The following is a 27,070-nucleotide window of genomic DNA, read 5'->3' on the forward strand; positions in this document are numbered from 1 at the left end:
CAAGGTGAACCGTCTCATCAGATCGCGCTAATTTTTGACAGATTTGTGAAAAATGAGACTTTACGGGGTTATCGGCCGGTTACGCGAACACGTGAAAATCCATATCAGACCGACATCAATCATCTTGATTCATGCCTGATATTCTCGGCGCCCTTCGATTCGCCCGGGGAGGATAATCCTGACGGATACTCGAGAACACGGAGCCGACTAGGAAGACGCGCCGAAGGATTATGCCGGCTTCTTGAAGTATGAGAACGACTTCAGACTTCATCGCCGAGTGAAAAAGAACATACGCTCAGCTGAGATAATAACAGATATTAGATCTTTACTCTTTAATGGAAATAAACATTTGCCTCTGAAATCTTATGCACGAATGATTGCTGTTAAGCTTTCAATGGCTTTTCATCTATTAGTTATATTCGTCTTCAAAAGTTTTACACTCTGATACAACGTGTGTGTACTATAATTAAAATTAATATATATAAAATATTGCATAACTCAAGCAAGCTTAACTTTTATAACTCTCTTCTGACAAACTTGCAATTTCCTTAATTGCTTTTCCGTAAAGCGGTCCATAATTCGAAATACTTTTCAACATTTTCTAACTTACCCCTTTATTATCAAGCCTTAATTTGAAAATTCTAGTAAGGCCTGTATTATATTATTTGTGGGGGAAAAAAGCTTTTTTTCATAATAGCTTTTCAGTTGTTTGTAATTCAGAATCTACTTTTCAACGGCACTTTTGCTAAAGAAAAATATTCCATATTTATCACAACTTGTAATTAAAATTAAATGAATTATAGGAGATATCTTTTATATATTATTTACTTGATATTTTAATGTTTCTATATCTCATTTTAAAAAGTTTAATTTCTTCTTTTATCATGTGAAACATAAAGACATAATTTTAAATACATAAAATGTCCCGTATTCAAGATTAATTTCTTTATTCTCGTCCTAATTGTTTTCAATTAGCTGCGGTTGATCATGTACAAAGTTCGGCAAGTATATCGTGTATCGTGTACAAAGCAAAAGCTCTACAAACTTCCTGTTAAAAGCTGTTTGGTTCGTAAGCTGTTAAATCCGTTAACTGTGCAAGAGGTTGTTGCAATCTTGCTTGAGAATATGTTACGCTTACCGTATATCTCTGCACGTAAAATGTTATGATTATTGCGTGCTCTTTGAATATTCATTAGATACTTCAAGCTATTTCAACGACTCTCTTTAATGTCAAAACACACAAAGATCGTTGCATCTAATATTCCAAACATTTCAAATAAAGCGAGCTAAACTTATCTAGTGCTGTACCGTTTTACGGAAAAGCAATTAAATTCCAAGACCTTGAACCGGTCGTGAAATATTTTTAACGCTTTATAAAATAATTTTATATTGAATATATTCTGTTCGATCTAATTAAAAATTACGCGTGCATTTTGCGCTGCATCCTGTGAACTCGAGATAATTGTGCATTACATGAAGCTCGGAATTTAAAATCGATGAAGGGATGATGTTCCATAAAATAAAAAACCCGAAATGGGCGTTGTCACTATCATCTCACGCGATCTTTTATGTACTCCGTAAATGTACTATTCTTGTTTTATACGAATAAATGCGATTAAATAAAATTTATTTTGCTTTGATTGTGTTTATATTTATAAATTTATTTATTTAAAAAGAACGAAATTATGCGATTTTAATGAATGAAGGTTTTAATCAATTAAGAATGCGAGTTTAAATTTTTGAAAATTCATCAATTTTTTAGATTAAATCTCTGTAAAAAATACTATAAATTATCATAAATAAAGTATTTAAAATTGATAAATAAAATACAATATATAATTACACACACATACACACTATATATATATATATATATATATATATATATATATATATATATATATATATATATATGTGAAATGTATACACAATTAAAATCGAGAAAAGGCCACAACGATCTTAGTGTTCAAATAATATTTCATATGCGACTTTTTTTATACATCTTCTAATTTTTCGAACTAAGCTTTATTATTCTTGGTCTTGAAACGTAACTTTTTAAATCGAATTAAAATAGTAATATCACAATATTAAATTATGATATTACTATTTTAATAATAATCAATTTAATAATAATGATACAAACTATACAATCTATAAAATCCCATTCTCCCTGAAAAATTGAATAGTCTTGCCATAGTTTAATGACAATTAAGCATTTTTTTCTTATTGTTTCAGACGGACTATAATCGACATCTTGAACAACTATTTGAGCGCGTAGCGACTTTACTTACCGAGAGTTTGCAAATGAAGATAGTTATCGACAAATTAGAGCAAGTTGCCGAGTTTCATGAACGTTTGGAGCAAGTCCGACACTTATTCGGTGAGTAAAACGAGATTGCCAATAAGAAAAGGTTTTCTTTCTGACAATAACGAGAAACCTGATATTCTTTATTGAAATAAAATCTTATCACACTCACTATCTATTCGCCACCAGATGAAAATGTCGCCGGTAGAACGATGGCCGCGGAAACCAAACTGTTCCTACATAAAATCGAAGAATTGTCGAAATTGGTGTCGGCGATGAAGCTTTGGGAGCCCTCCCGCGAATCGGAGCTACGAGATATTGAGTCGAGGTTGAGAAACTTGTCGATTTTCGTCAAGCAGGATAAATGCCTGAATGCCGGTGGAAAATTCGAATGGGTGGACAGTGTGTTAGTAAAGGTATTCCATCAATGACATGCTTTTATAGATTTCCTTATCAAAGAAAAGCTACATTTCCATTACCGGAATTTATGAATCTCTCTCTACTTCACTGGAGATATAACTGTATGGCACTGTAAAATACTAACGTATGTATAGTATATGCACATGGAAAACATTTTGACAATGTTACTTTAAATTATTCTCTATACTTCGTAATCCTCAAACTTAATTTAGGCAACTGGTACATTATTCTTTACGACGCTTCTCATATTTTACATAGCGTGAACGATAAAGTTGCACTACTTTAAACTTTACTTCTCGCTATCTTTCCTAATATTTTAGCCTTGACACACGATAATGTAAGTATTACAAAAGTTTTAATAGAATCAAAAATTGCGATTTTCAAAACGTTTTTAACATGCATGAAACTATTTCAATATTGATGCACATTTATTTTGTTTCCTCTTTACATGTTACATTATCCGTCGAAGCTAAAGTGAAACGTAAATATTCATCTAATTGATCTGCAATATATTTAAACGTTTTAAATAAAATTGCATAGTTTTTCAGCGTATTTATAATTTTCGCCTATTACACTTCCGAAAACTGCTAAATTATAGAATTTCATTTTTTCAATCTTTCGCTAAATGAAAATGAAACTTCGTTTCATTGAACGCAATGTAATTACGGAGTCATCTTTCAGTGCTTGCAAGACGGTACTTGGCTGCTCATCGACCAGGTTAATCTATGTAGCCCTGCTGTATTAGATAGACTTAATGGATTGTTAGAGCCAAACGGTGTTCTCAGTATCGGCGAACGAGGCGTTGATAGCGAAGGCAATGTCGTTACTATCAAGCCACACGAAAATTTCCGCCTATTTCTAACCATGGATCCTCGATATGGCGAAATTTCCAGGTAATTTCTCGGTACCAGCAAAATAATAATTGAATCATATGATTTTATTGTATTACAATTAATCATCGCAAAAGTCGTATGATTAAATTATTACCTTACTCTGAAAATATTGCATCAGTTGACAATAATGTTCCCATGTTTCTTATGCAAATATATTTCTGATGCAGATGAAATAAAAAAATTACGAACAAACAACTTGTAATTTACAACTTTAGATTGTAATATACAATTGTGTTGGATAAATTAATATTCTTTTAACTAAAATAATTAAAAGGTATAATGGTTTATATAAAATTAATTTAGTTATGTTAAAAGTTGCATTAACACACAAGAAACTAATTTAGTTAAAAGCTACATTAAGATTAAATTAACTACGTTACATTAAACGTTAATTTTGAGAAAAGCATTATTTATATTAAATTAGGATGTAATTTAGATTAAAAATTAGATTACTATAAATAACAAAATAGTAGCAAATGAATTATTTCTTTTGTAAATTAAGTTTATATGATATTACAACATATGATCATATAACAAAAAAATGTTTTTTTATGTGAGAATGTATTTTTATCTTTTATAATTTTTTCTTCTACATAGGTAAATTTTTTACTTACAAAAAAAGTTAACAAGTTAAAATTTATGTTTTAAAAATAACAAATTAAAGTTAAAAATTAACTTATTTAAAATTAACTAAGTTAAAAATTAATAACTTTTAACTTTTTAACATTAGTTATTATCTTGATAGTATAACATTTAAAAAATACGTAATAGTAAATGAACATTTAACATAGGCGAGATGAAGATTTATATATACTCGTATATAAAATCATTTTGTGAAGTGAGAGACGATTATATTAATTGTATATCATAACAGCATAATTTTAAATGCTTACCATTATCGCATAATACAAATTACTATCAACAATTTTAGGGCTATGCGTAACAGAGGCGTCGAAATTTATATACTCAGCTCCAGGGAAAACATCGACGGTGATGCAATCGATTTCAAGTCGCTGTTATTTAATGCCGGTATCATGAAGTCCGCGCATCAGGACGCATTACTCGAAATTTACGACAGAATGTCGGAGGAGAACGTCGCCGAGCGATTTAGCGCGGTCGATTTGTTACATACCGCGTTCCTGGTGAAGCAACGATCGTTGCGCGGATTCCCCGCGGAGCAATCGGTCAGGAACGCGTGTATCGACGTCTATGTAAAGACTAGACCGTCACGAGATCAGCGATTCAAAGAACATTTGACTTCCCTGATCGATGAAACTGTCGAGCGACGTGTCGCGCGCAATGAAGAAGTCTCGATGATCGATTTGGATGCCGCCACGTGGAGCATCAAGAATCTGCAAGACAATTCGAGACTAGTTATAATCAGACAACACGGCTTGTTGTTGAACGCTGCTATTAAAATATATAAATCGTCCTTGAAATCCAATTCAAGAAATACGGGAAGAGATATCGTCACAACGAAGTTGTTGAACGACTTCTGCGATCTTAAAGATGAAAGTTTTACGTTGGACGTCGACATTGCTGACATATTGCCGTATCTCCTCTTGAATTTTTACGAGCAATCCTCGCGAGACGACGCACCACTCAGAAGGGAATGGATCTCTAAGATGCTTCAAGAAAACGCGATACTTGACGAACTTAAGGAGATGAGCGTACTAATGGCGAAAATAATCGCACTGTTTCGTTTCGAATCTGCAAATGCGAGATGTTCGTTACCCTGGGATTTATGGCAGCTCATCGGAAAAACGACATTCGATGAGGAGGACGATAGTACTTCAAGGGACACGAATAAGTTATTACTGTTGCTAGTTGTGCATGGTATGATTTTAAAAGAAAATATATCGGAAAAGGAGTCAAATATATTGGAGAACAAGGATGTAATATCCGTTATGCAATATTCCAGCCTTGTAAATAAAGGTAAACATCTTAAATCAAACTAACGATATCTAACTTAATTATTTTAACGATGTCGCATCTTAATTTGAAAAGTGCCTTTACTCAATTATTTTTTTAGTAAATAAAATGCAATTAATTAACATTAAACTAATTAACACATCTCATTTTTTAATTATAAAATTCAGAATAAAATTGCAGTTTATCTTATGAATAAACGTTTATAATTTTAATTTGTAAAAATATTTAAATTTTTATACAATATTTTTATTAAGCAGACTATTACATTAGCAAGAGTTTTCACTTGCAGGTAAGCTACTTTCACAACTGAAAAATCAACCGCTCATAACGTCCTTCGTGCAGTTCCTTGAACAAACGAATTCTTGTATCAATGCAATTTTACAAGATGCAAATGTGACTATCGAAGAATACGTTGAATTAAGAACAGAATTGAGATGGTTTACGAGATTCGAAAGACTAGGCAAAATGACACTCATAGATAAGTCGAAAAAATCTAAAGGCGTATTCGCGAATTTGGATCGAATTTCTTTGTTACTGAGAGTGCATTATAAATGGCTAATGAAGTTCCTACGAAAGCTGTTTACAATAACTAAAAAATCCTTGAGCAACGAAACACTGAGCAAGATCAAGCAGCTATGGGAAATCGTACACAATACAAACAACCAGTTAGAATCGATGTACGATCCTATTAAGAAAATATCGAAGAGAATCAAGAAGTATTTGACACTTCCACCGCCTCACTCCACGGAAATCAGCATGGAAGTGCACTCGGGGCTGATGAGGATAACGAGAGACTTCGATGTGAAAGACGAAGGAGGCAGCACCTTGAAACGAGAGCTGAAGATCATATCCGTGCAATTGAAGAATGCGCTGGCGATGAGACAGCAAACGATCTCTTTATGGAGCGACGTTTACTCCCGAAAGTCGATCGATGAAACGACATTGCAGATCGTCCACGAGGTGGAGCGATTCTGCGACGAGAGCCACATTCGTCTGCGAGTTCCCGCGGAAATCGAGGATGTTCTGAACAGGGTACACTCTCTTCCGGAGAAGGAAATGATGCAGTTAAACACGCGGATACGGTTGTGGCCGATTTACGAGTACGTATTTCTGTCGCTCGCCTGTACTCTGCAAGGAGAGATGTGTCGGGAAGCTACGATTTCCGGTGTTGCTTTGGCCGAATGCCTCGGGAGATTCGCGGATGTAGCCAGTATACCGAGCGATCTGATGGGCTTGCTGAACACTATGGCTCGAGTGGAAGTCGAGCGAGAATCGAAACTCTTGTTGCTGCCAGAATTATTCTACTGCCTTACACAATTTATTCAGCGATCTCATGCTTTTAAAGATACGAGCCGTCTTTTGCACTGGTATGGTGTAACGGAGGAAGATATAGAAAAATCAGTAACTTCCTATACTGAAAGCAAGGTTTGTGTCTTATTTTTATATAGAAATGATTAATAATTAATGTAATTGTAATTATAAAACAAATTGTATTTATAACACATAATTATAGATATATATTTCATTGAATTTTATCCTTCATTATTTTAACTGTCTCTGAAAATTGTTTTAAATTTCTTATTTAAAAATTATATCACATTATTAATTTATTTACGCATTTATTTATAGATGGAATGCTACGTCGGCGGACCAGTTCTCTTGAACTTAGTACTGCAATTAATGTTGAATAAGACAAATCGAGAGAAAGAAAAAAATGTTCTTCCCGCGTTCGCGCTCGGAACATATAAGGCGCAAGAGGATCAACTGCAGTTGATAAACGAAATTTTATGGCGCAATAGTATCTCATTAACCAACAAACGATGCGATTTAAATAATAGCGATTTAGCAACGTTGAAGTTTTACTTGCACTTATATTCGTCCACAATTAAGCAAATAAACATGGAGTACATACACAACCTGATTACGACCACTATGAAAAAGCAAGGCGGAATTGGCTCGGACGATATTGAATGCAGACTGTATAGCGATTATCTCAAGCCAGTGGAAGAATTACATGAAACGTACAACGAAATAAATAATGGCGATGAAGAAGAAAATACGCTTCTACGTGGAAGAGCATGGATGATAATCGGTTACATACAACTAATGCTCTTTGGCAATTTGGATTTGATTGATCCCGTGCATAAGGTGGAACTGAAACTCGAATACCTAGAGGAGGACATCGCTGATTGCAGAAAAACGATATATGTTACAACATTGCAGGATCGTATCCTAGGGATATCCGCGGCGAATGAGCAAACCCATCCAAGATTCGCAGCTACGAGAGACTGTGAAAGACGCTTACTGAAAACAAAAAATGATCTCAGTTGTCTAAGAGCATTTAGGCCATCATCTGTCGACTTCACTTGGCTCAGCAAAGACTGCGCCGATTTCAGAAATAGAGTAGGTTCTTACACATTGGTGAAGAAGCATATTGACAACCTGTGTATGATCGCGGGCAAGATCAGCCAAGATTGTGAATTAACCGATCTGACAATTGCGGAGACCGTTTCGCGAGAGGCGGAAATCTGGGGTTTATCGGTGCAACGATTCACCGAACGGATTAAGACGAAGTACTTGTCGGCTTTCCCAGACGTGATTCTTCCGTTGCTGACGGCACTGGCTCAATTAAATCACGGCGTTTCAATACTGATCAACGAGATCCGACGACTGATATCTCTGCGTAAAAGCGGAGTGGCCGATCTTGAGTCTTTGGTATACAACTTAATCCAGTTCCCGACAATTGGCGAACAGCAGGAGAATCTTTTGAACTTAACTAGTTTATGCGTTTCAAGGAACATGAGGAGTTTGATCGGCGAGAGTTCGTGTTCCATGGACACGTTCGTTAGGATGCAGGAGCAGTTTCGTATATTTAAATCAGGTTTGCACGAATTGCATAATCACGTGATTCTCAACAAAATTCTAACTAGATCGCTATGGCGAGATATGAACGAACTGTTGCAACAGATAGTTCTGATCTGGAAGCAGCAGAAACAGGAGGAAGAAAAACGGGCTGCGGAAAGGGATAGTCTATATAAGAATAAGATGGAGAATTACGGCGACTCGTTGACAGAGGAGGAAGAACTCGCTTTGGAAGTCCGCAAACTGTTCCCAACGCACCGCGAAAGGGACTTTTACGATATAGAGGAAGATGCACAACCTTCCCTCGACCAGAAAAATGCGTCAATAATCCAATCGGACGAAACGGAGTCGAGCTTCAACGGTCTCATTACCAAAGATGATATCAAAGAGATTCAACAGATTCACTCGAATATCGTCACATCTTTCATCGCGACTAAGTGGATATGCAACAGCCCTGTTCCGACGAGTTCAACGAATTACATCGAGCCCCTGATTCAAAGATACAACACGGTATACAATATATTTGACAACATATTGCCGAGTTTGAGCGAAAAACTTGCGATCAAACTGTACAATAGCTTGAACTTTCTCGTTACTTTGGGGTTGCAAACGAGCCAAGAAAGGATCAGCGGGGATCAGAGTTTGTGGGAGAGCACCGTAGGACGAAAGAGAACGTACGATTTCTACAAGGATTCTAATGTGAAGGAAGTGACGCAGTGCCGGTCATTGTGCGAGAGCATCTTGAATCGTGTCGATCAACTGCTAGAGGAATGGCCGGAACATCCTACTTTGAGGTCAATACGATGCATAGTAGAAAGGATTTATACGTTCTCGATCACTTCACCTGTGTCTAGATTTCTCACAGGTTTGGAGTTACTGCTCGTCAAGATGCACCAATGGGAGGAGAACGCCCACAGCGGTGTCAGCATGGTAAATGATGTGTTAAAATTAACGCAGCAAATAATATGTTGGAGGCAACTGGAGCTGTCCTGCTGGAAAGGTTGTCTCGATACGACATATGAGAATCTCAGATCAGACACGTCTAAATGGTGGTTTTTCTTGTATGCGTTGATCGAGAGTTACATTACGAAAGCCGAGAACAGTAACATCCAGAAAACAAATGACGAGCCTATTACCAGGCAAAAGTTGGTAGAATCGCTAGAGCGTTTCATGAATGAATCGTCCCTCATCGAGTTTGAATCGCGTTTGAATCTTCTCTTGACATTCCACTGTCATGTGTATTACTTCGATGACAGCGACACCAAGAACGAGTTGTTGGCTGTATTATGGAACGTGTACAATTATTACATGCAATTTGTAGATGATGTAAACGCAAAGATCGCTGCTTTGAAAGCGCCCATCGAGAAAAAGCTGAAGGATTTCGTGAAAATCGCGCGATGGAACGATATCAGCTATTGGGCTGTGAAAGAGACGGTCGAGAAGACGCATCGCACTCTGCACAAATTCGTAAAAGAATTCCAAAATGCTTTAAAGCAAAATGTGTCTTCTTCCTTGACTGTTAAATCAGAATCTTACAATACAGAGATGAACAAAGGCATCTGGGATGATGGGGAACATCATAAGCACGCGATAGATCCTGAAGATTTTACGGTAGCAAAATCTGTACGATCTGTAGACGTAGAAGTACAATTCACAAGCGGGCTTACTACACGAACAGGAACATTACTAACAAGGGCCAGGTGTCTATGCAAAGAGATAATCTTGGCAAATTCTTATTCACACGTACGAGAAGAACTCGAAAATTTTATCGAAGACTACATGGAGCAGAGTGCGCGTCTTCGAGATATGAATGTCGACAGAAGTTTACCGAAGAATAAGCAGAAGTCTCAAGCGAAGAGTATCTTGCAGCAGAAGAAAATGACACTCGCCAATTATTTCAAGACGTTGACTCAAATGGGAATATCCTACCGCACCGGTATACTGGCATTGAAGAATAATACAGACAAAGTGATAGATTTTACGGTATCACCTCTAGATTTATCTGTAATCGGCCAGTACTTCAAACTGAAGAAGGTCGATCAGAGTATGCTGACGCAGTGGAAGGATTGCGAGAAGTATTATTACAAGTCTCTTATTAGATTGAACGCGCTTAACGCGATGCTGAGCACAAGCCAGACCGACCTGGGATTGCAGAATATAGAACGCTGCCGAGGGTATTCCGCGCACTTGATGTTGATGGCCCACAAGCAGAAGACGACGATTGTTCAGTCATTTGATCGCTTCTTGTCTCTTCGCGTACATGTTGCAAATCTGTCCGAGACACACGAGCAGGATCTGAATATGCTGAGACAGAACAGAGGCCAATGCTGCGCGGAGAACCTAAAGACGTTACTGATTACGTTGGAAGTTGGATTCGAGCAGCTACTGCTATTTCTGCAATGTTGTCCTCTTCCCGCGAAATCGTCGACGGATCTAAATAGAGCTGCACTTACATTAAATGCAAATGCGTTTCCTATAATCGCCGCCTCTCAAGATGACGAGGTTTGGAAGAATGCGAACGTTTTGCTGAAGGATAACTTGAATTCAGTAAAGACTATCGCAAAACGTTTCCACACTTTATTCATGCCATTTGAAGTTTTATCGGTAGATCATCCTGAACGTTCCACGCATACTTCACTTTTAAGTTCGAAGCATTTTGAATTCTTGAAGCAATGCTATGCGACGATCAAAGACTTAAGAATGCGATCTAAGGAGTTAAAACGACTGTTTGAGAACTTGGACGTTATGCATCCTATTTGGGAAAATATAGCATTCTTAGACACAAAGATGGAGTGCTTCCTTCATCTCTTTGAAAACTTGCAAGAATCTATGGATGTCGAAAATGAAGAACAATTGAAAGAAAAAAATCGCGCTATCGAATTAACTCTGGAACTAATACAGACGATATTGCTTGTAATACAGAAGAAAAATAAAGATATCAAGAAAGATATGCCGCATAAGAAACCGAATGAGGAAAATGACATAGAGAAAGAAGCAATAGAAAAATTGAATGTGAAACTTGTTGAATTGCTCGAACGAGATATAAACGAATTAGAACTATCTAATATATGCAGTTCATTTTCCAATCTTTTGTTAACGATACGTGAATTCGATCTGGAATCAGCAAATTGTTGTAACAGGTAAGCATACTTCATATCATTTTATTATTAATCTTTTTAACACGACAAACGTAATTTTAAAACGTAATGTTTTACAGACACAAATTTTTTATTGACAAAAAATTGTTCTTCTGTATCTATATAATAACAATATCAATACATTTTTTCCAATGTAAAAGAGAAGCTGTTAATTTCTCGAGATTAATAAATGTCTATTATTATTTCAGGTTACTCCTAAAATGTTTACCTTTACTGGAGCAATATATCTTGCTCGTTCAATTTTATTTAAACGAACAAGTGGCGTTATTCCGTGTCACGTGCAAAATATTATATCTACAATTAAACGTATTCTTAGATCTGGCTGCAAATGGATTTTGCGTACCAAAGGATTTAGATCTCGAGGAAAGCGAAACGGATGACTCGGCCGAGAAGACAGAGAAAGGTGGAATGGGTTTAGCTGATGGCGAAGGAACGAAAGACGTTTCCGATAGAATCGAATCCGAGGATCAGCTTGAGGATGCAAGGCCCGCGGATCAAGAACAGGAGAAACAAGATGATAAGACTTGTAAGGAAGAGGAGAAGGGAATCAACATGTCTGAGAATTTTGACAGCGAACTTCAAGATATGGAGAAGGACGACAATGACGAAGAACAGAGCGACGATGACGAAGAAAACGATTTGGATAAGGAAATGGGAGAAACGGGAGAAGGCGCTGAGCAGCTTGATAAAGAAATCTGGGGTGACGATCAGGAAGAATCCGGAGAGGATAGTCAGCCGGAAAATGAAGATGAAGAGGAAGGCACGGGAGAACAAATTGGTGAGAAGGAAATGGGCGCGAAAGACGATAGAAATAAAAGAAAGCAGGATGATGACGATATGGATAATGATGATAATCAACAAGAAGAAAGCAAAAAGGAAATAAACGAGTTGAATGAGCCAGAGATAGACGAGGATCAGATTAATCCATATCACGGCAAGTTCCAACCTCAACCAGAGCCGGAACCACTTGATTTACCGGAAGATCTGAATCTGGATGAGGACGGTAAGGAAGACAATGGTGGCGAAGATGAAAATCCGTTCGATATCGATGAGATGAAGAAACCACCGCCAGAAAAGCAAGATATAGAACTTGGGAAAGAATCTGAAGAAACTAAAGAAGATAATCCTGAGAAAAACTCTAGCGAGGACGAGGACGAGAACGATAATACTGATAAGGAAACCCAAGCGCAAAAAGCAGAAGAAGAGTTCGAAACTAATAAAGAAGCTGAAGAAACAAATGAAGAGAACGCGGCAGCTGAGAGCAATGATGAAGAGCAAAATCAGAATAAAGAAGCGGAGGAAGAAAAACTACAGGAGAAAGCGGCGCCGAGTGCAAATGATGCGAGCAAGGAAATGGATGCTGCACAACAAGTTGAAGAAACGACAGAAGGTTCACGGGACACGGTAACGCAGCAACCAGACGCGAAGGATCAGCAAGAAACATCAGCCGAGAATACTCAAGAGGACAGTAATGATAAAGGCACAGGTCAATCGCAATCAGCACAACAGGAGAGCGGACATTCAGGATCATCTAAGCAAGAAACTGTTCCGGCACCACAGACCAAGGCACCACAGACCAATGCTACGACGAAACCAGTCGAAAAGAGGAAGAACCCGGGCGAAAGCAATGAGGATCGCAGTCTGTTGGATAAATTTGAACCGACATTGAAAAAGTTGAAGACGATCTACACGCAAGACGAAGTATCAAGAGATGAGGAGGACGAGACGAACAACGCTGATGGCGACAAAGCTGAGATGGCTCAACATATCAAGGATTCTGAGAGATTCGACGATTACACGCTTGACGCAGCGACGGAAGATCAGGTCAAACAACAAGCTTCCAATACAGATAAGGATAAAAATGAGGAAGAGAAAAAAGACGATGAGATGGACGTAGAGATGCACGAGGATAAGGAGAACGACGTAGCAAATGATAAAATAAATGAGCAAAAACCTGAAAAAATCTCTGAGATTGCAAATGATAAATATAAGCAGGATTCTGATGGTAAAGGAAACAATATAGAAGACAATCAAATAGAGACAGCGATCGAACTAGAGGGGGAAACAGTGGAAACAATGAAAGTGCAGAGAGGAAACGAGTCTACATTTCATACGATGGAATGGAGCATAGAAGATAATGATATTGGTTCTGGTTATGCGGAAAGAAAACGATTCGAAGTGGAAAGGATGTTAGACGAATGGACGCAAGTGCCCTCTACGGAGGAAGCTACAGTGGCGTGGAATTGTCTGTGTTCAGTCACAGATGCGGCCGCTAGAGATTTGTCTGAAAAATTAAGATTGGTTTTGGAGCCTACGCAAGCATCGAGACTAAAGGGAGATTATAAGACAGGCAAACGCATCAATATGCGAAAGATTATTCCCTATATAGCTAGTCAATTTCGCAAAGATAAAATCTGGCTCAGACGTACGAAACCTTCGAAACGTGACTATCAAATTGTCCTCGCATTAGACGATTCCAACAGCATGGCAAATAGTCATTCCAAAGAATTGGCTTTCGAATCTTTATCGTTAATCAGCAAAGCTATGACATATTTGGAAGTGGGGCAACTTAGTGTCATAAGTTTTGGAGAACAAGTAAAAGTGTTACATCCTTTAGGAGAAGCTTTCACAGAACAAAGTGGATCTAGGTATTTTACATTTACATTAATTTCTATAAATACATATATTACCTAGAATATATTACTCAATTAAATATAAATCAAATATATAATTCAGGAGATAAAATTAAATTATTAAAATCTTAGTTGCTACTTCACGCACTCACTTATCAATCATAATAGTCGTGACTTTGATTTAATTAGAATAATCGTATAGTTATTTGATTCGGTAATGTGAAAATTCGTATCTCATTTAACGTTTCTTCTCTGTTTGCAGGCTAATACAAGAAATGAGATTTGATCAAAAAAAGACGATGATTGGGCAATTAGTCGATTTTACAGTGGACATGTTCGAAAGTCAGCGTGCTTCATCCGATAACGCTAAACTGCTAGTAGTACTATCGGACGGCAGAGGGGTATTTTCAGAGGGAAGAGAAAAAGTGAATTGTGCTGTCAGGAGAGCCAGACTTGTTGATATTTTTCTAGTGTTTATAATAGTTGACAATCCAATTAATAAGGTAAATCTTAATAACATCTTAAAATAATTATGTTATGAACAATCATAAGATAATAATAATACAATTTAAAATACTATTAAACAAAGTATCTATCTATTAAGAACGATTAGTAAGAGTCAATTTTTTTTAGGACTCAATATTGGATATCCGTATGCCTGTGTTTGAAGGAGGAAAATTGTTAGAAATTCGATCATATATGGATAATTTCCCATTTCCATTCTATATGATTCTCAGAGATATAAACACATTACCTGGCGTTTTGAGCGATGCCTTACGCCAATGGTTTGAAGTAGTTGGTAAAATTGATACTTGAGCTTATAAATATAATTTTAATTATTCAAAATTTTTAACTTTAAGTTAGTATAATATATATATATATATATATATATATATATATATATATATATATATATACACACACTATATATTTGTATATATGTAATTTCTTTAAAATATTAATAATTTCTTATACGGATATTTATTTTAAAGAAATTATGAAAAAAATATAAATACGTTGTAATAATAAAAAATTGTTTTTAATGAAAAACTATCATTTGATATTTAAATTAAAATTACACATTAAACTCAGTTATATTTTAATAATGAAATAGTACAATTGTTAGGATGAATAATTAGACTATAATTAAATTTGTTCCCATTTAACTTCTGCATTAAATCTAATTTTGTCTGCTGAAATAATTGCTAATATTTAAATCGATGAATTTTTTATTATAAATTAATTATAAGAACATTATAGCAATGATTAAATAATTACTTAAAATCCACTCTGGGTATGACATACTCAGGCATTTTTTTATACAAAAAAATAGTTTCTTTGAAACTATTGTTTACTTTATTACTTGAACCTAACTTTTTTTATTAATAAGAATACATACATTTGCTTGGTACCGTTATATTCTAACTGCCTAGCGTTTTAATTTTAAAAAATTGTTAAAACCTGTTTCTTTTTATAAGTGTTCTAAGTAATTAAAGTTGGCTTAAAAAATATGCCATACTCGGTGTGATATATAAGTGGTAAAATGGATAAAATGAATTTTAAGGATTAAAATAAGGCCTAAATTACTAATCCTACATGGAATTGTTCTAATAGAAATATCAATTTGTAATATATCATTACTTGTATAGGTTCCAGTCAGTAATTATTCCCAATCCAGTAAATTACAGTACATTGATGGTGGTGAAAAACTTAAGTATTTTGTACTAAACTCAACCAGTTTTTGCTTTCTCCATCTACAGAAGTTGGAAATCTGATTTGCACTAATCGCATATTCTTCTCGTTTCCTTGCGAAGAAGATGGTATAACTATCGTTTCTCCTTCCTCAGTTTCATTATAAGTGTACACCGTTTCTACTTGATTAATTATAGTTTTATCGTCGTCTGTAACTTCACCTTCCACAAAACTTATCTATAAACAAAACGCAGTGTTTAAAAGCAATAAATTGTTTTGCAACAAACTTGTAAGAAATTCTATTATTCTACCTGATCTTCAACGGTAAGATGTTCTACTTCGGCATTTACAGTTTCTTCTGCTGGTATACTTAATACAACATCTTCTTCATTATATATCTGATCTTCCCCTTCTTGTTGTATAATCACATGATCTTTCAGTTCATATAGTTCAGCTTCATCCAGCTAAACAAGCAACAGTGTACATAATAAAAAAAATTTATGAATTATGATGTATATTTTACACACAATATCATACATCATATGTAATAAAATTTACATTCTTAAATCAAGAATAAATATGAATATCTTTTTATACGTTTTCTATTTGTGAATGTATAAGCTCATATACAAGATTAATATAAATAAATTTTATCACATATATGTATATATATAAATTACCTGTTCGTTTTCAACTTCTTCCACCAATATTTCGCTATTACTTCCAGGAATAGTTATTACATCTTCCATTGTCAGTCGTGGTTGGTTCACTACTATAGTATCATTTAAGTGACCCTAAATAAAATAAATAATATCCTATCAAATAATATGCTACAATATATAACGATAATTCACTATGATTATGGAACATATAACAAAAATATAGAAAGAAAAATGAGAATTTGCTAATAGATAAAAGCATTTCCTCATTTATTACCTGAACTTGCATATGTGCGTAAAGTAATGGTTTTCTCATAAAGCCCATACCGCATACTAAACATTCATATGGCTTTTTATCACTATGTATGAATCTATGAGCGTTTCTGTTATCTCTGCTATTAAATGCTTTGCCACAAACCTTAAACAGAATACATGGATACAGAAACGTACATTAAACGTAAAAATAATAATAAATGATAAATCGAATAAAAGATTAGAAAGAGAAGAAAACACAGTATTCTAATGACATTTTTAATTCACATACCTCGCAAAGATATGGCTTCTCGCCTGTATGTATACGCCTGTGTTTCTTAAAATGCTCAGGATAGACAAATGTAGCTGAGCATGTGTCACATTTGTATGGTCTTTCACCAGTGTGTGCCGCTTTTATATGGTAATCCAATAATCTTCTTCTTTTGAAACCTTTTCCACAGTCATCACACTTATAACGTTTATCATTATAATGTGTCGCCCGTTTGTGAGATTGTAGATTTGATCTCTGACTGCAAATGATAGTGCCGATATTAATTGTTCGCGGACAATTAATTTAAACAGAGAGAATTGTAGTATAATTTTCTAATTTTTGTTATTTAAATGCTCACCTAAATGTTGCTCCACAAAACTCGCACTGATAAGGTTTCTCACCTGTATGAGTTCTTTCATGATCGCGTATTTCCGCTTTACGCGCAAATGCTTTCCCACAAATTCGGCATATATAGGGTTTATATCCAGTATGTACTATATTGTGTACCTCTAAATTGTGAGACGAGGTAAAAGCTTTACCTTTAATTTAAAAAAAAAAATTGTTAAAAAGCGGATAAGACGTCAACATAAAAAAGTTAACTATTGAATTGTTTTAGAATATTAAATATATATAATCTTAAATACATATAAATATATGTTAATCTTACCACACTGATGGCATACATAATCTTTTATGCCATCATGTGTTCGTCCATGATGAATTAAATTTTGTTGGCTCAGAAATTTTTTATTACATTGACTGCACTCAAATGGACGAGGTCGTAGCTCGTGCGTTTTCACGTGCGCTTTATATGTATACTTGGATGCGAAATCTTTGCCACAGGTCTCGCACACGTATGGACGAACACCCATGTGTGTATTCATATGTTCCTCCAATAAATTTTTGGAACTGAATAAAAAAAGTATATATATTAATTATATATTATCCTTTTTCTATTTTATTTATTGTTTTGAGTTTCATGACTATACTTGTATTTTTTTCCACATGTATCGCAGGGCCATGATTTCACTTGCGGATAATGTATCCTTTTATGAATTCGGAATAATCGCAGATTACTAAATATTCTATTACATATCTCGCATTGAAAGTCCCCCTCCTCCTTCGCAACGTGATCATCGAGATGCAGAGACAGTTCGTTTCTCTTTCTAAAATCTTGTCCGCACACGTCACAGATGTACAAACGAACATCGTGCACATCTTTCATGTGCGCTATTATAGCTTTAGCATCTGCCGTGAATCTCTCCTCCTCGTTTGGACATAAAGAACAGGTGTATGAAGATTCATCTCTAAATACAATCTGAAAAATGTAATAATTCATAATTTTCCATGCCATAATTTTCTACAATTTTTAATCCAAGAATATGAATTTTTTCATACATACACTTTCCAGAGGGTGAATTTCTTTAATTTTACTCTTTTTCAATTTCTTTTTGTCATCAGAACTGTTTGTTGTTTCATCTACTTCTTCAACTGTGAATAAAGAAGAGTCTTCTGTTTCTATAATCGATTCTTCTTCTCGTGTATCCTCTTCTTCAATATAATCCTTTTCTTCTTGTGTCTCCTACGAGAATATTATTAATATAATTACATACTACTAAACTATAACATAATAAATGAGTTCCACCAAGCATTTTACCATTAGAGTGTTTTGACTTTCTGTATTGTCTGTATAATCATGATCGTTATAGTCTTCCTCACTTTGAAGTATGTCACATAATTTTTTAACTTCAATCGTCTTTTTATAATTGTTACATAATTCCATTTTGATTTGAATCAATTTACTTTCAAGCTCATCTACCTAAAATCGTAAAAAAGAACATGCAATTTTTGATGAGTTTGATCAAATTTGTTATAAAAAAAAAAAAAACAAAAGGTCGCTGTTTACATAATTTCTTTACCTCATTGAACAGCTTAAAACATTTTTTACAAATGACAAGAGAATGCACAGACTCTTCACTGATATCAACTTCTAAAACAGCTGATATAACATCCACAAGTGGCTTCTCAGATACAGTATAACTAGAATCATCAAAGATGCGTATACTATTTCTAGTGGATACTCCAACTTTACTGTTGCACACTAGGCACTGTATGGAATCTTTATCGGAGTCAGCCATCGTCTTTTATTGCTACAATTGATATATTTCATTATTAGTGATATTAGATATGTAATTTAAAAATTTTATTTCACCTCTTTATCAATAAAGCTTTCAGATATTACAAAAAAGTTATTTTCTACTCGGAGATTAATAAATTATCTTGAAGCCTCTTGCTATTTCTTAACCCTGCTACAGTGGGTGAATTTTTACCCAAGTTTAATGCAGTTTTTATTATTAAAACTTTGATGGTTTAAAATAAAATGACATTTAATAAAATATTTTTACATTAAAATAATTAATTCAATTAACACTTTGCAATCTATAAAGTTACAAAGTGTTTGCCACTGGCATAAAAAAAAATATAAAAAAACTCTTAATTAGATGAATTTTCAAGTACTGTTAATGTAAGTACTGTTAATGTAAAGAAAATACAAGTAGCATTCCAGTAAAATATTAATCTAAATATGAGCCTCTTAAAGATCACACTCTGTCATTTTGTAAATTTGATTAGATTATAATTTTATAATTTTTTTTACTCTTTATATCGTCAAATTTAGGCGAGTTTTTTAATCCTATTGATCAATCATATTGTATGCAAATGCAATTTTTACAGAGTAAAGTTGCATTTGTGCATAATGCAATTGATCAAATAAATTTAAAAAATTTGCCTTTTATTAATCTGACTTCTGAGAGATTCATGTATGAATCTATTCGTTAAGACATTACAAGCAAAATATTAACAGTATTCTATTAGTTTATACATGTTCTAGCAGATTCTAGCAGAATATTTGCATTAGATTATATTTGTATTAAGTTCAAGTTCTGTCAATATAATTTGATTAACAGAATCTAAGTGTTAAATGGAATATATCGTGCATTTGATACAAGACAATTTTAAAAATTATTATCTTTTAGTTGTCTGCAAAAAGAAAACTCAATATAGCTAATGATACTTTTATTACTCTACAATCAATAGATCAAATCATTACACTTAGAAAAAACACAGTAAAAAGTAATATACATATATATATATATATATATATATATATATATATGTATTACAAAAAAATTTTAATAATTAAACATTCAAACTTGAAGACTTCATTTTTTAAATTATATTGTTGCAACAAATAAACAATATAAAAATGGAATACATGCTTCAAATGCTTATAAAATTGTACGAAATAGCAGATTATATATAATCTAATCAGCAGACCACTTTTTTTCTTAATATTTATTCTTCATTATATATTTTAAATATTTAAAAAAATTTTAATTCAAGTATTGGGTTTTTGTAGTAAATCTATCATTATATATTCTGTTGACAAATTCTTTTATTTCTGGTAATATTCTATCAATAAAATTTGAAAATTTTGCAAGATCTGTTTTGAACGGATCTAACTGAAACTATAATCATTTATTTTCTCTAAAGAATTTATATTTTTGATCATTATCATGATTCAACAATCGAGAGATGAGTTTTTGACATCTAAAATTGCATTTTTTGTTTCATATATAATCATGATTTTTAATCTAATTGTTTAATGCAAGTTGTAACAGGGTGTTTACTCAAATTTTATCAAAAAATTCCCTGAGAATTCCTGGATTTTATTCATAATTCCAGATAACAGAATTTAATGTAGTTTTAAAATAAATTTATTTTACATTTATTTTAAAACTTTAAAGCTTTTCAATGTTTCTTAATCATATAATCACAAAGAAAAGCTTAAATTTTGAACATTTAAATTCAAGGAAATACTAAAAAGAGATAACATGAACTAAATAGTATGCAATAATCTGTCTGCAATGTCCACATCTAGCTCATTAGTAGTGTGAATTCGAAAGATGATTAAATACAATGTCAATTTAAAACGATACATCGTTGTAATTTTTTTTTAACATAAACTCGCGAGTCACACGCGAAAATGTACATACATGGATGCGTATTTTGCCAATCGATTTTATATTACCAAGAAAAAATGATCAAAGAAACAATTTTGTCAGAAAGATAGAATTTTAATTTTAATTTAAAATCCCATGAAAATTCACGATTTTCAAAGATAAAAAATCAGTTCTTTGAAAATTACAGGTTTTCCTCGATAATAAACCCGTATACTTGTGAGCACGTACAGACGACACCAAAGAGCTCAGCGTCGTGATGCGTCCTTTACGCGTCGCGCAAGATGTGAACGTACATTTCCGCCTATCTGCATTACGACATCAACGAATACAATTTCATGTCGCGAGAATAAAAATCAAAATCAAGCGTGTCTTGGAGTTTAGATGCCGGCTACATGCTGCCGGGAGATTAAAGTGCAGCTCGCCGTCACGCTCGGAAACCCGTGCGGCGCGTGCTCGACGCGGAACAATACGGTCGTCCTTCGTCGTTCCGCCATGTCCGCGTCGAACGCGCACGGCCGGCCCCTCGCCGAGGAGAGACTCTGTGCGGACTCTCGAAGAGCAAGCGCTCCAGGATACGCAAACGACAGGACGCTGCTCGAAAAGAAATCACCGCACATGATGCTCCGCGCGAGCGTGAGCACGCGCGCCGTGAGCACGCGCGCCGTGCAAGCGAATTCTCCACGGCCGAGGTGAGGCGCACGGCACGCGTGGCGAGCGTGACAGCAATAATGAGACGCAAAAAGTTGCCAGCACTGACTTGAAATTTTCATTCCCCGATGTAGACGATTGGCAGCGAGGCAGAACAGCAGCCGAGCGTTACTTCGCCGACGATGTTCACGCTTGTTTGCGACGGAGCCAGTCCGAAATGACCAAAGCCTTCGCGACGCCGAGGAATCCTGAAAATGGCGACGTATTCGGTGCCCGCGCGTTTTTACTTTCCAACGATAGAAGACGGTAGTCGGGAAAGCGTCTGAAATTATTACGTCGCGTCTGTGGGATGGGCAAGCGCCTCGCGCGCCATCTGCGATGATGACGCGCCATCAAATGGCGGACGTCATGTTGGGTTAGGTTAGGACAGGTTAGGTCGGACAGCACAGCGGACGATAGCAATTTTTGGAAATACGCGGATTATTCACTTTTTTTTTGTTATCGTTTAATAATATTGTTTTTACGTTAGTTGATAATATTTCTTCATGCTTGGATCTATTTCCATTCGATTTCTCTTCGATTGTATCAGCAGTAAAAGCCTTTTTGCAACTGTTTTAAGATTCTTGTACGATTAGTTTTTGCTTTATAGTTTCTGCCAGATCTGAATGTATAATCATATTAAAAAATTTTACAATAGTGGCAAAGCTGCTTTTTGCTGATAACGCAGTCATTTTGCTGGTTTTGATCAAATCTTCGACAGTTTTCATTAAACACAAACGAACTGGAATAAACGAGCCTAAAGCCTGGTATCCACAATACTACAAGTCGCTTCGAGATCTCGGACAAAAATAAAATTGACCAATCGCATTAGTCAATTAGATACGGACATAAAAAAAAATACTATTAAAAAACGATAAAAATAGATAACTTTTGTATACAGTTGCTAAAATATGTGAACCCGATTAAATCAAAAACTTTATCATAAAATTAGATAAAATTCTAATAAAATTTTCTAATCTGTTTCTATAATTTTTTTATCGGTTTTTTTTAAACAGTTTGTAAACATATTCCTAGCTATATCATAAATTATTTTAACATACAATCATATTCATTTTACTTTACTTTCAAAACAGCACAGAAGCTTGCAGATATATTGTTGCAATATTGCTTATAATATCCAGACAGCACACAAATATTTATAAAATATTACAAAATATTTATAACAAAATATTATTAGAATATTTTAAAAGTATTTATTAATATTTAATATAAATATTGTATGCTGTCTGAGTATGTCTAACTTTAGTAATAATAGATAAAAAATATATTAATTATGATATAATTTTCATTATTTTTGATAAAATCAGAATCAATTGATTATTTATTTATATGGACGACATAAAACGTAGTTTACATATTGTATACACGTAATGTAGATTATTTACTTTTCACGCGTTATGAACTGCCCGCATTAATGTCCAATCTTGATTTGAATCATGCTTGAATTAATTGAATTGCATTCGTTCAACATCGATTAAGCCTTGACATGATTCTTCTTCGGTTACATCACAGATACATCATTTTAAAAGAAGGCAACGGAACGCTGTTAGCGTTAGTCGGTTCATCGAAATCGAAGTGTCGGTGCGAGCAGACGTCGGTGCGGACGGCTCAGGCCAGGATTGCAAGCACGTGTGAATTCGCATGACGATCGCGGTCGTGTTGAGGCGACCACGTTCGCTCAAATGAACAAAAATGAATCGATGAGCAGATACGGGCCTCTCGTTGGTGCGATCGACGAGGGGACGAGCAGCGCGAGATTCCTGGTAGGAAGAACCCGTGTCACCCAGTGCAGTCAATGATCAACAACAAGACGAAAACGCGTTGCCGCGAATTATCGCGGTTATCTGGGGATACACGATATATGATATTATGGCAAATTGATTCTCCTCGAGATACTCGTCTAAAATAAATTGTTAGGCTCTGAATTAAAAATACATTAAAGGCTGCATGTAGTTTTATTTGTAAAGAAATGTCACATGACAATATTTGTCAAAAGAAGTTTATGACAAGACTTTTTACTGTGAATTGCTCTGTTACTGATCATTGATTGTTATTATCAAAGTAATTATGAGATGTTAAATGTATATACATTTTTTTCTCTTATAAGATAATTTTCTATTACAATAATGCAGGTTTTTGCAGCAGATACAGCAGAAGTCTTAACATATCATCAAGTTTCGATATCACAAACATGCCCAAAAGAGGGATGGGTTGAACAAGATGCTTTGGAAATATTGAGGGCAGTCAGAGAATGCCTCAAACAAACTGTATTTAACTTGAGGCAGCTGACGATAGATCCAGCTGATATAGTTGCGATTGGTATAACAAATCAGAGAGAAACTACAGTTGTATGGGATTCTATAACAGGAGAACCACTTTACAATGCCATAGGTGAACTTGCATTATTATAATTACAGATACTTTCTATAACTGACTTATAATAATTTATATAATTCATCAATTTTAATGATACATTGCAGTATGGATGGATATGAGAACTGCGCCAATTGTAGATGATATATTGAAGGGTATACGCAACAAAAATAAAAATTATTTGAAACCACTTTGCGGTCTGCCAATTAGTCCATACTTTAGTGCGTTAAAATTGAAATGGCTGTTAAAGAATGTACCTCGGGTTCAAGAAGCGTTAGCTGCCAAACGTCTCATGTTCGGTACCATTGATTCCTGGCTGATCTGGGTTTGTTTGTATAAAACAAGCATGATATAAGAAATTTTTTATATTGATATTTAGATTAACATGCCTTGTTATTAGAATCTAACTGGTGGTGCCAATGGTGGTGTTCATAGTACAGATGTCACAAATGCTTCAAGAACAATGTTAATGAATATTGTGACGTTGAAGTGGGATCCCACTTTATTGTCATTTTTTAAAATACCTCCTGAAATTTTACCTCAAATACGGAGTTCCTCTGAGATTTATGGTTATATACAAGATGAATTGCTGCAAGGTGTTCCTATATCAGGGGTATGCAATCCTTTTACTATTTTATTAACTTGTTAAGGAAGCCTCTATGTGCTTTTCTGTTTTAAATGCTTATAACTCGAGTTTTAATAAAAGTTGTTAAATTATTTTTATTTTGATATAATTGGTATTCAGAGATAAAAAACTTGTTCTTTTTAAAAATCTAGTTTACAATGAAATGGAATAAATGGAAAAAAGGATATAAAGATTGAAAATAAAGGTAAAAAAAAGTAAGAGATTCTTGTCTTCTTACTGATAAATATTCAACAAGAAATAATTTCAAATTACTCAAAAAGATAGACAAAATCATTTATTTGTTGAATATTTATTGGTAAAAAGGTAGGAGAGAAAGAGAGAGAAAGAGAGAGAGTCTCTTACTTTTTTTATCTTCACTTACAACTTTTATATTTGTCTTTTTTTTCCAGATGTTTCAACTCATCACTGACTAAATTTTGGGGTAAAGCAACTCTTCTTATCTTATATACCAATTATGATCTAAAAATTTTGATTAGAACCTGAGTTACAAGAATACGAACTAGAAAAGTGTGTAGAAATTTCCTGGGATTTAATAAGTTCTGTAGTGTCAAGTAAAATTCAAAGAAGCATCAGATAATATGGTATTGTAATGAAATTTTCATTAATGTAATCTTTTCTTTCATATTAAAATATTAATTGTAAGGAAATAGGACTCAAATATGTAACAATTATTTGTTGCAGTGCTTAGGCGATCAACAATCAGCCTTAGTAGGCCAAATGTGTCTACAGCAAGGACAGGCAAAAAGTACTTATGGCACTGGCTGCTTTCTTCTTTATAATACTGGCACAGCTGTAAGAAAAATTTTATGATATCGTTACAACACGATACATACATAAAAACATGCATAAAAATAAGTATCAGTACAGATGAATATAATTTTATTCCTCTAAATGTTACAGATTGTGGATTCATCCCACGGTTTATTAACGACAGTTGCTTATCAATTGGGAGCACACGCTTCTCCAGTGTATGCTCTTGAAGGATCTGTAGCTATCGCAGGTGCCGTTATACAGTGGTTGAAAGATAATCTTGAAATACTAACCGATATAAAAGACTGTGAAACTATTATCGAACAAATATCCGCGGGCAATCGTATTGTTTTTGTTCCAGCATTTGCTGGATTGTATGCTCCATACTGGAGGAAAGATGCGCGAAGGTAGTTAATTTTAATATAATAGACTTCTTTGCAATAATATCTAAGCCTACAAATTGTTTTCAGTGTCATATGTGGTATTAGTGAAGATACTACTAGCGCACATATTGTAAAGGCAGCTCTGCAAGCAGTATGTTTCCAGACGAGAGACATTTTAGAAGCTATGAAGGCAGACACTGGTTTGGTGCTGTCAAAGCTATTAGTTGATGGTGCGATGACCAACAATGATTTATTGATGCAAATGCAAGCAGATATATGTGGAATTCCAGTTGGTAGGTAAAATATTTTTTTTAAATAGTTTGCATATACATTTAAATTAAAAATAATAAATTAAATAAGCACATATAATTTTATACGAAAGTTAGACCATTGATGTGTGAAACTACTGCACTTGGAGTCGCAATTGCTGCTGGTAGCGCGGAAGGAATACGGAAGTGGGACGTGAAGATTGATACTGCTGTTCCTAGTGATATCTTTCTACCATCCATAACTGAGAATGGTGATTATTTCAATGATTATAAATCTTTTATTATAAATGTAAAAATTTTGTGGCACTGTACAGAGACAGATACTTGATTAATATATTGATTTTAGAACGTGATATTTTGTATTCTCAGTGGAAAATTGGTATTGATAAAAGCTTAGGTTGGGAGCCAGAAACAAATGGTAATTATTAATAGTAAATATTTTAATATGGAAACTGATGTACTAGTCAATTTTAATTGCAGATATTTCAGTTACAGATGATGCAGAAGGTATACATAAAGCTACCGCGCCTGGTGTATTCATAATTGGCACCATAATACTGCTTATGGTTGCTAAGTATAGATCTACTTTACAATAAGTTTATATATGCAGTATTGTATACTGCATATTGCATTTAGACAAAATTCGCTTATTAATACAACATAAACAGTAAATATATGTTCGCCATAAGTATGACGCGTTTATTATTTATGTGTATTATAGTGTTATTTATAAATTGAAAGAAAGTCAAAAATAAAAGTGCCATGATATCATAAAATAGTTATTAAATTATTATATATATATATATATATATATAAGTATATATATAAGTATATTAATAAGA

At 34.3% G+C, this 27,070-nt stretch overlaps 3 protein-coding genes across 6 annotated transcripts in view; 2 read left to right on the forward strand and 1 right to left on the reverse strand.

Annotated features, from left to right (window-relative positions):
• LOC105194581 (midasin) overlaps window positions 1-15,077 on the forward strand; it is a 96,287-nt gene extending 81,210 nt beyond the window's left edge. Inside the window, exons 12-20 of the mRNA XM_011159564.3 lie at window positions 2,236-2,380; window positions 2,495-2,721; window positions 3,407-3,618; window positions 4,550-5,553; window positions 5,840-6,975; window positions 7,180-11,552; window positions 11,759-14,218; window positions 14,466-14,706; window positions 14,837-15,077. Of these exons, the coding sequence (XP_011157866.3) occupies window positions 2,236-2,380; window positions 2,495-2,721; window positions 3,407-3,618; window positions 4,550-5,553; window positions 5,840-6,975; window positions 7,180-11,552; window positions 11,759-14,218; window positions 14,466-14,706; window positions 14,837-15,019 (9,981 nt within the window). The 3' untranslated portion in view covers window positions 15,020-15,077. The remainder of the gene's footprint in view (window positions 1-2,235; window positions 2,381-2,494; window positions 2,722-3,406; window positions 3,619-4,549; window positions 5,554-5,839; window positions 6,976-7,179; window positions 11,553-11,758; window positions 14,219-14,465; window positions 14,707-14,836) is intronic.
• Window positions 15,078-15,285: 208 nt separating this feature from the next.
• LOC105194561 (zinc finger protein 2 homolog) lies at window positions 15,286-22,119 on the reverse strand. Of its 2 annotated transcripts, none has more exons than XM_011159539.3 (12): window positions 21,857-22,119; window positions 18,997-19,227; window positions 18,735-18,896; window positions 18,480-18,659; window positions 18,067-18,395; window positions 17,745-17,986; window positions 17,436-17,616; window positions 17,099-17,336; window positions 16,832-16,972; window positions 16,576-16,689; window positions 16,207-16,359; window positions 15,286-16,132 (listed from the first exon to the last, which is right to left on the reverse strand). In XM_011159539.3, the coding sequence occupies exons 2-12, from the start codon at window positions 19,213-19,215 to the stop codon at window positions 15,914-15,916; spliced, it is 2,178 nt and encodes a 725-aa protein (XP_011157841.1). In that variant the 5' UTR covers window positions 19,216-19,227; window positions 21,857-22,119; the 3' UTR covers window positions 15,286-15,913. The 2 variants fall into 2 exon arrangements, with proteins under 2 accessions (XP_011157841.1, XP_011157842.1); XM_011159540.3 differs by lacking the exon at window positions 21,857-22,119 and adding an exon at window positions 21,328-21,747.
• Window positions 22,120-23,168: 1,049 nt separating this feature from the next.
• LOC105206036 (glycerol kinase) lies at window positions 23,169-27,004 on the forward strand. Of its 3 annotated transcripts, none has more exons than XM_026135642.2 (10): window positions 23,169-23,570; window positions 23,940-24,198; window positions 24,288-24,505; window positions 24,581-24,793; window positions 25,508-25,618; window positions 25,727-25,983; window positions 26,047-26,252; window positions 26,342-26,479; window positions 26,575-26,646; window positions 26,709-27,004. In XM_026135642.2, exons 1-10 carry the CDS (start codon window positions 23,490-23,492, stop codon window positions 26,822-26,824), a joined length of 1,671 nt encoding a protein of 556 aa, XP_025991427.1. In that variant the 5' UTR covers window positions 23,169-23,489; the 3' UTR covers window positions 26,825-27,004. The 3 variants fall into 3 exon arrangements, 2 of the variants coding, with proteins under 2 accessions (XP_025991427.1, XP_025991428.1); XM_026135643.2 differs by having other exon boundaries at window positions 23,172-23,570; window positions 26,718-27,004; XR_005576719.1 differs by lacking the exon at window positions 26,709-27,004 and having other exon boundaries at window positions 26,346-26,479; window positions 26,575-26,590.
• The last annotated feature ends 66 nt before the right edge of the window (window positions 27,005-27,070 follow it).

The sequence above is a fragment of the Solenopsis invicta genome, chromosome 2 (genome assembly GCF_016802725.1).
Source record: "Solenopsis invicta isolate M01_SB chromosome 2, UNIL_Sinv_3.0, whole genome shotgun sequence".
NCBI lineage: Eukaryota > Metazoa > Arthropoda > Insecta > Hymenoptera > Formicidae > Solenopsis > Solenopsis invicta.

Bases quoted from the DNA above. Each gene is read 5' to 3' on its own strand.
- LOC105194561 (XM_011159539.3), bottom strand. From the start codon at position 19,215: ATGGCTGACTCCGATAAAGATTCCATACAGTGCCTAGTGTGCAACAGT. The intron at 16,360-16,575 runs GTAATTTATATA...TTGCTTGTTTAG, and splicing joins AAGAAGTTGAAAACGAACAG to CTGGATGAAGCTGAACTATA. The intron at 16,133-16,206 runs GTAGAATAATAG...TTTTGTTTATAG, and splicing joins ATCTTACCGTTGAAGATCAG to ATAAGTTTTGTGGAAGGTGA.
- LOC105206036 (XM_026135642.2), top strand. From the start codon at position 23,490: ATGAACAAAAATGAATCGATGAGCAGATACGGGCCTCTCGTTGGTGCG. The intron at 23,571-23,939 runs GTAGGAAGAACC...ACAATAATGCAG, and splicing joins CGAGCAGCGCGAGATTCCTG to GTTTTTGCAGCAGATACAGC. The intron at 26,253-26,341 runs GTAGGTAAAATA...TTTATACGAAAG, and splicing joins TATATGTGGAATTCCAGTTG to TTAGACCATTGATGTGTGAA.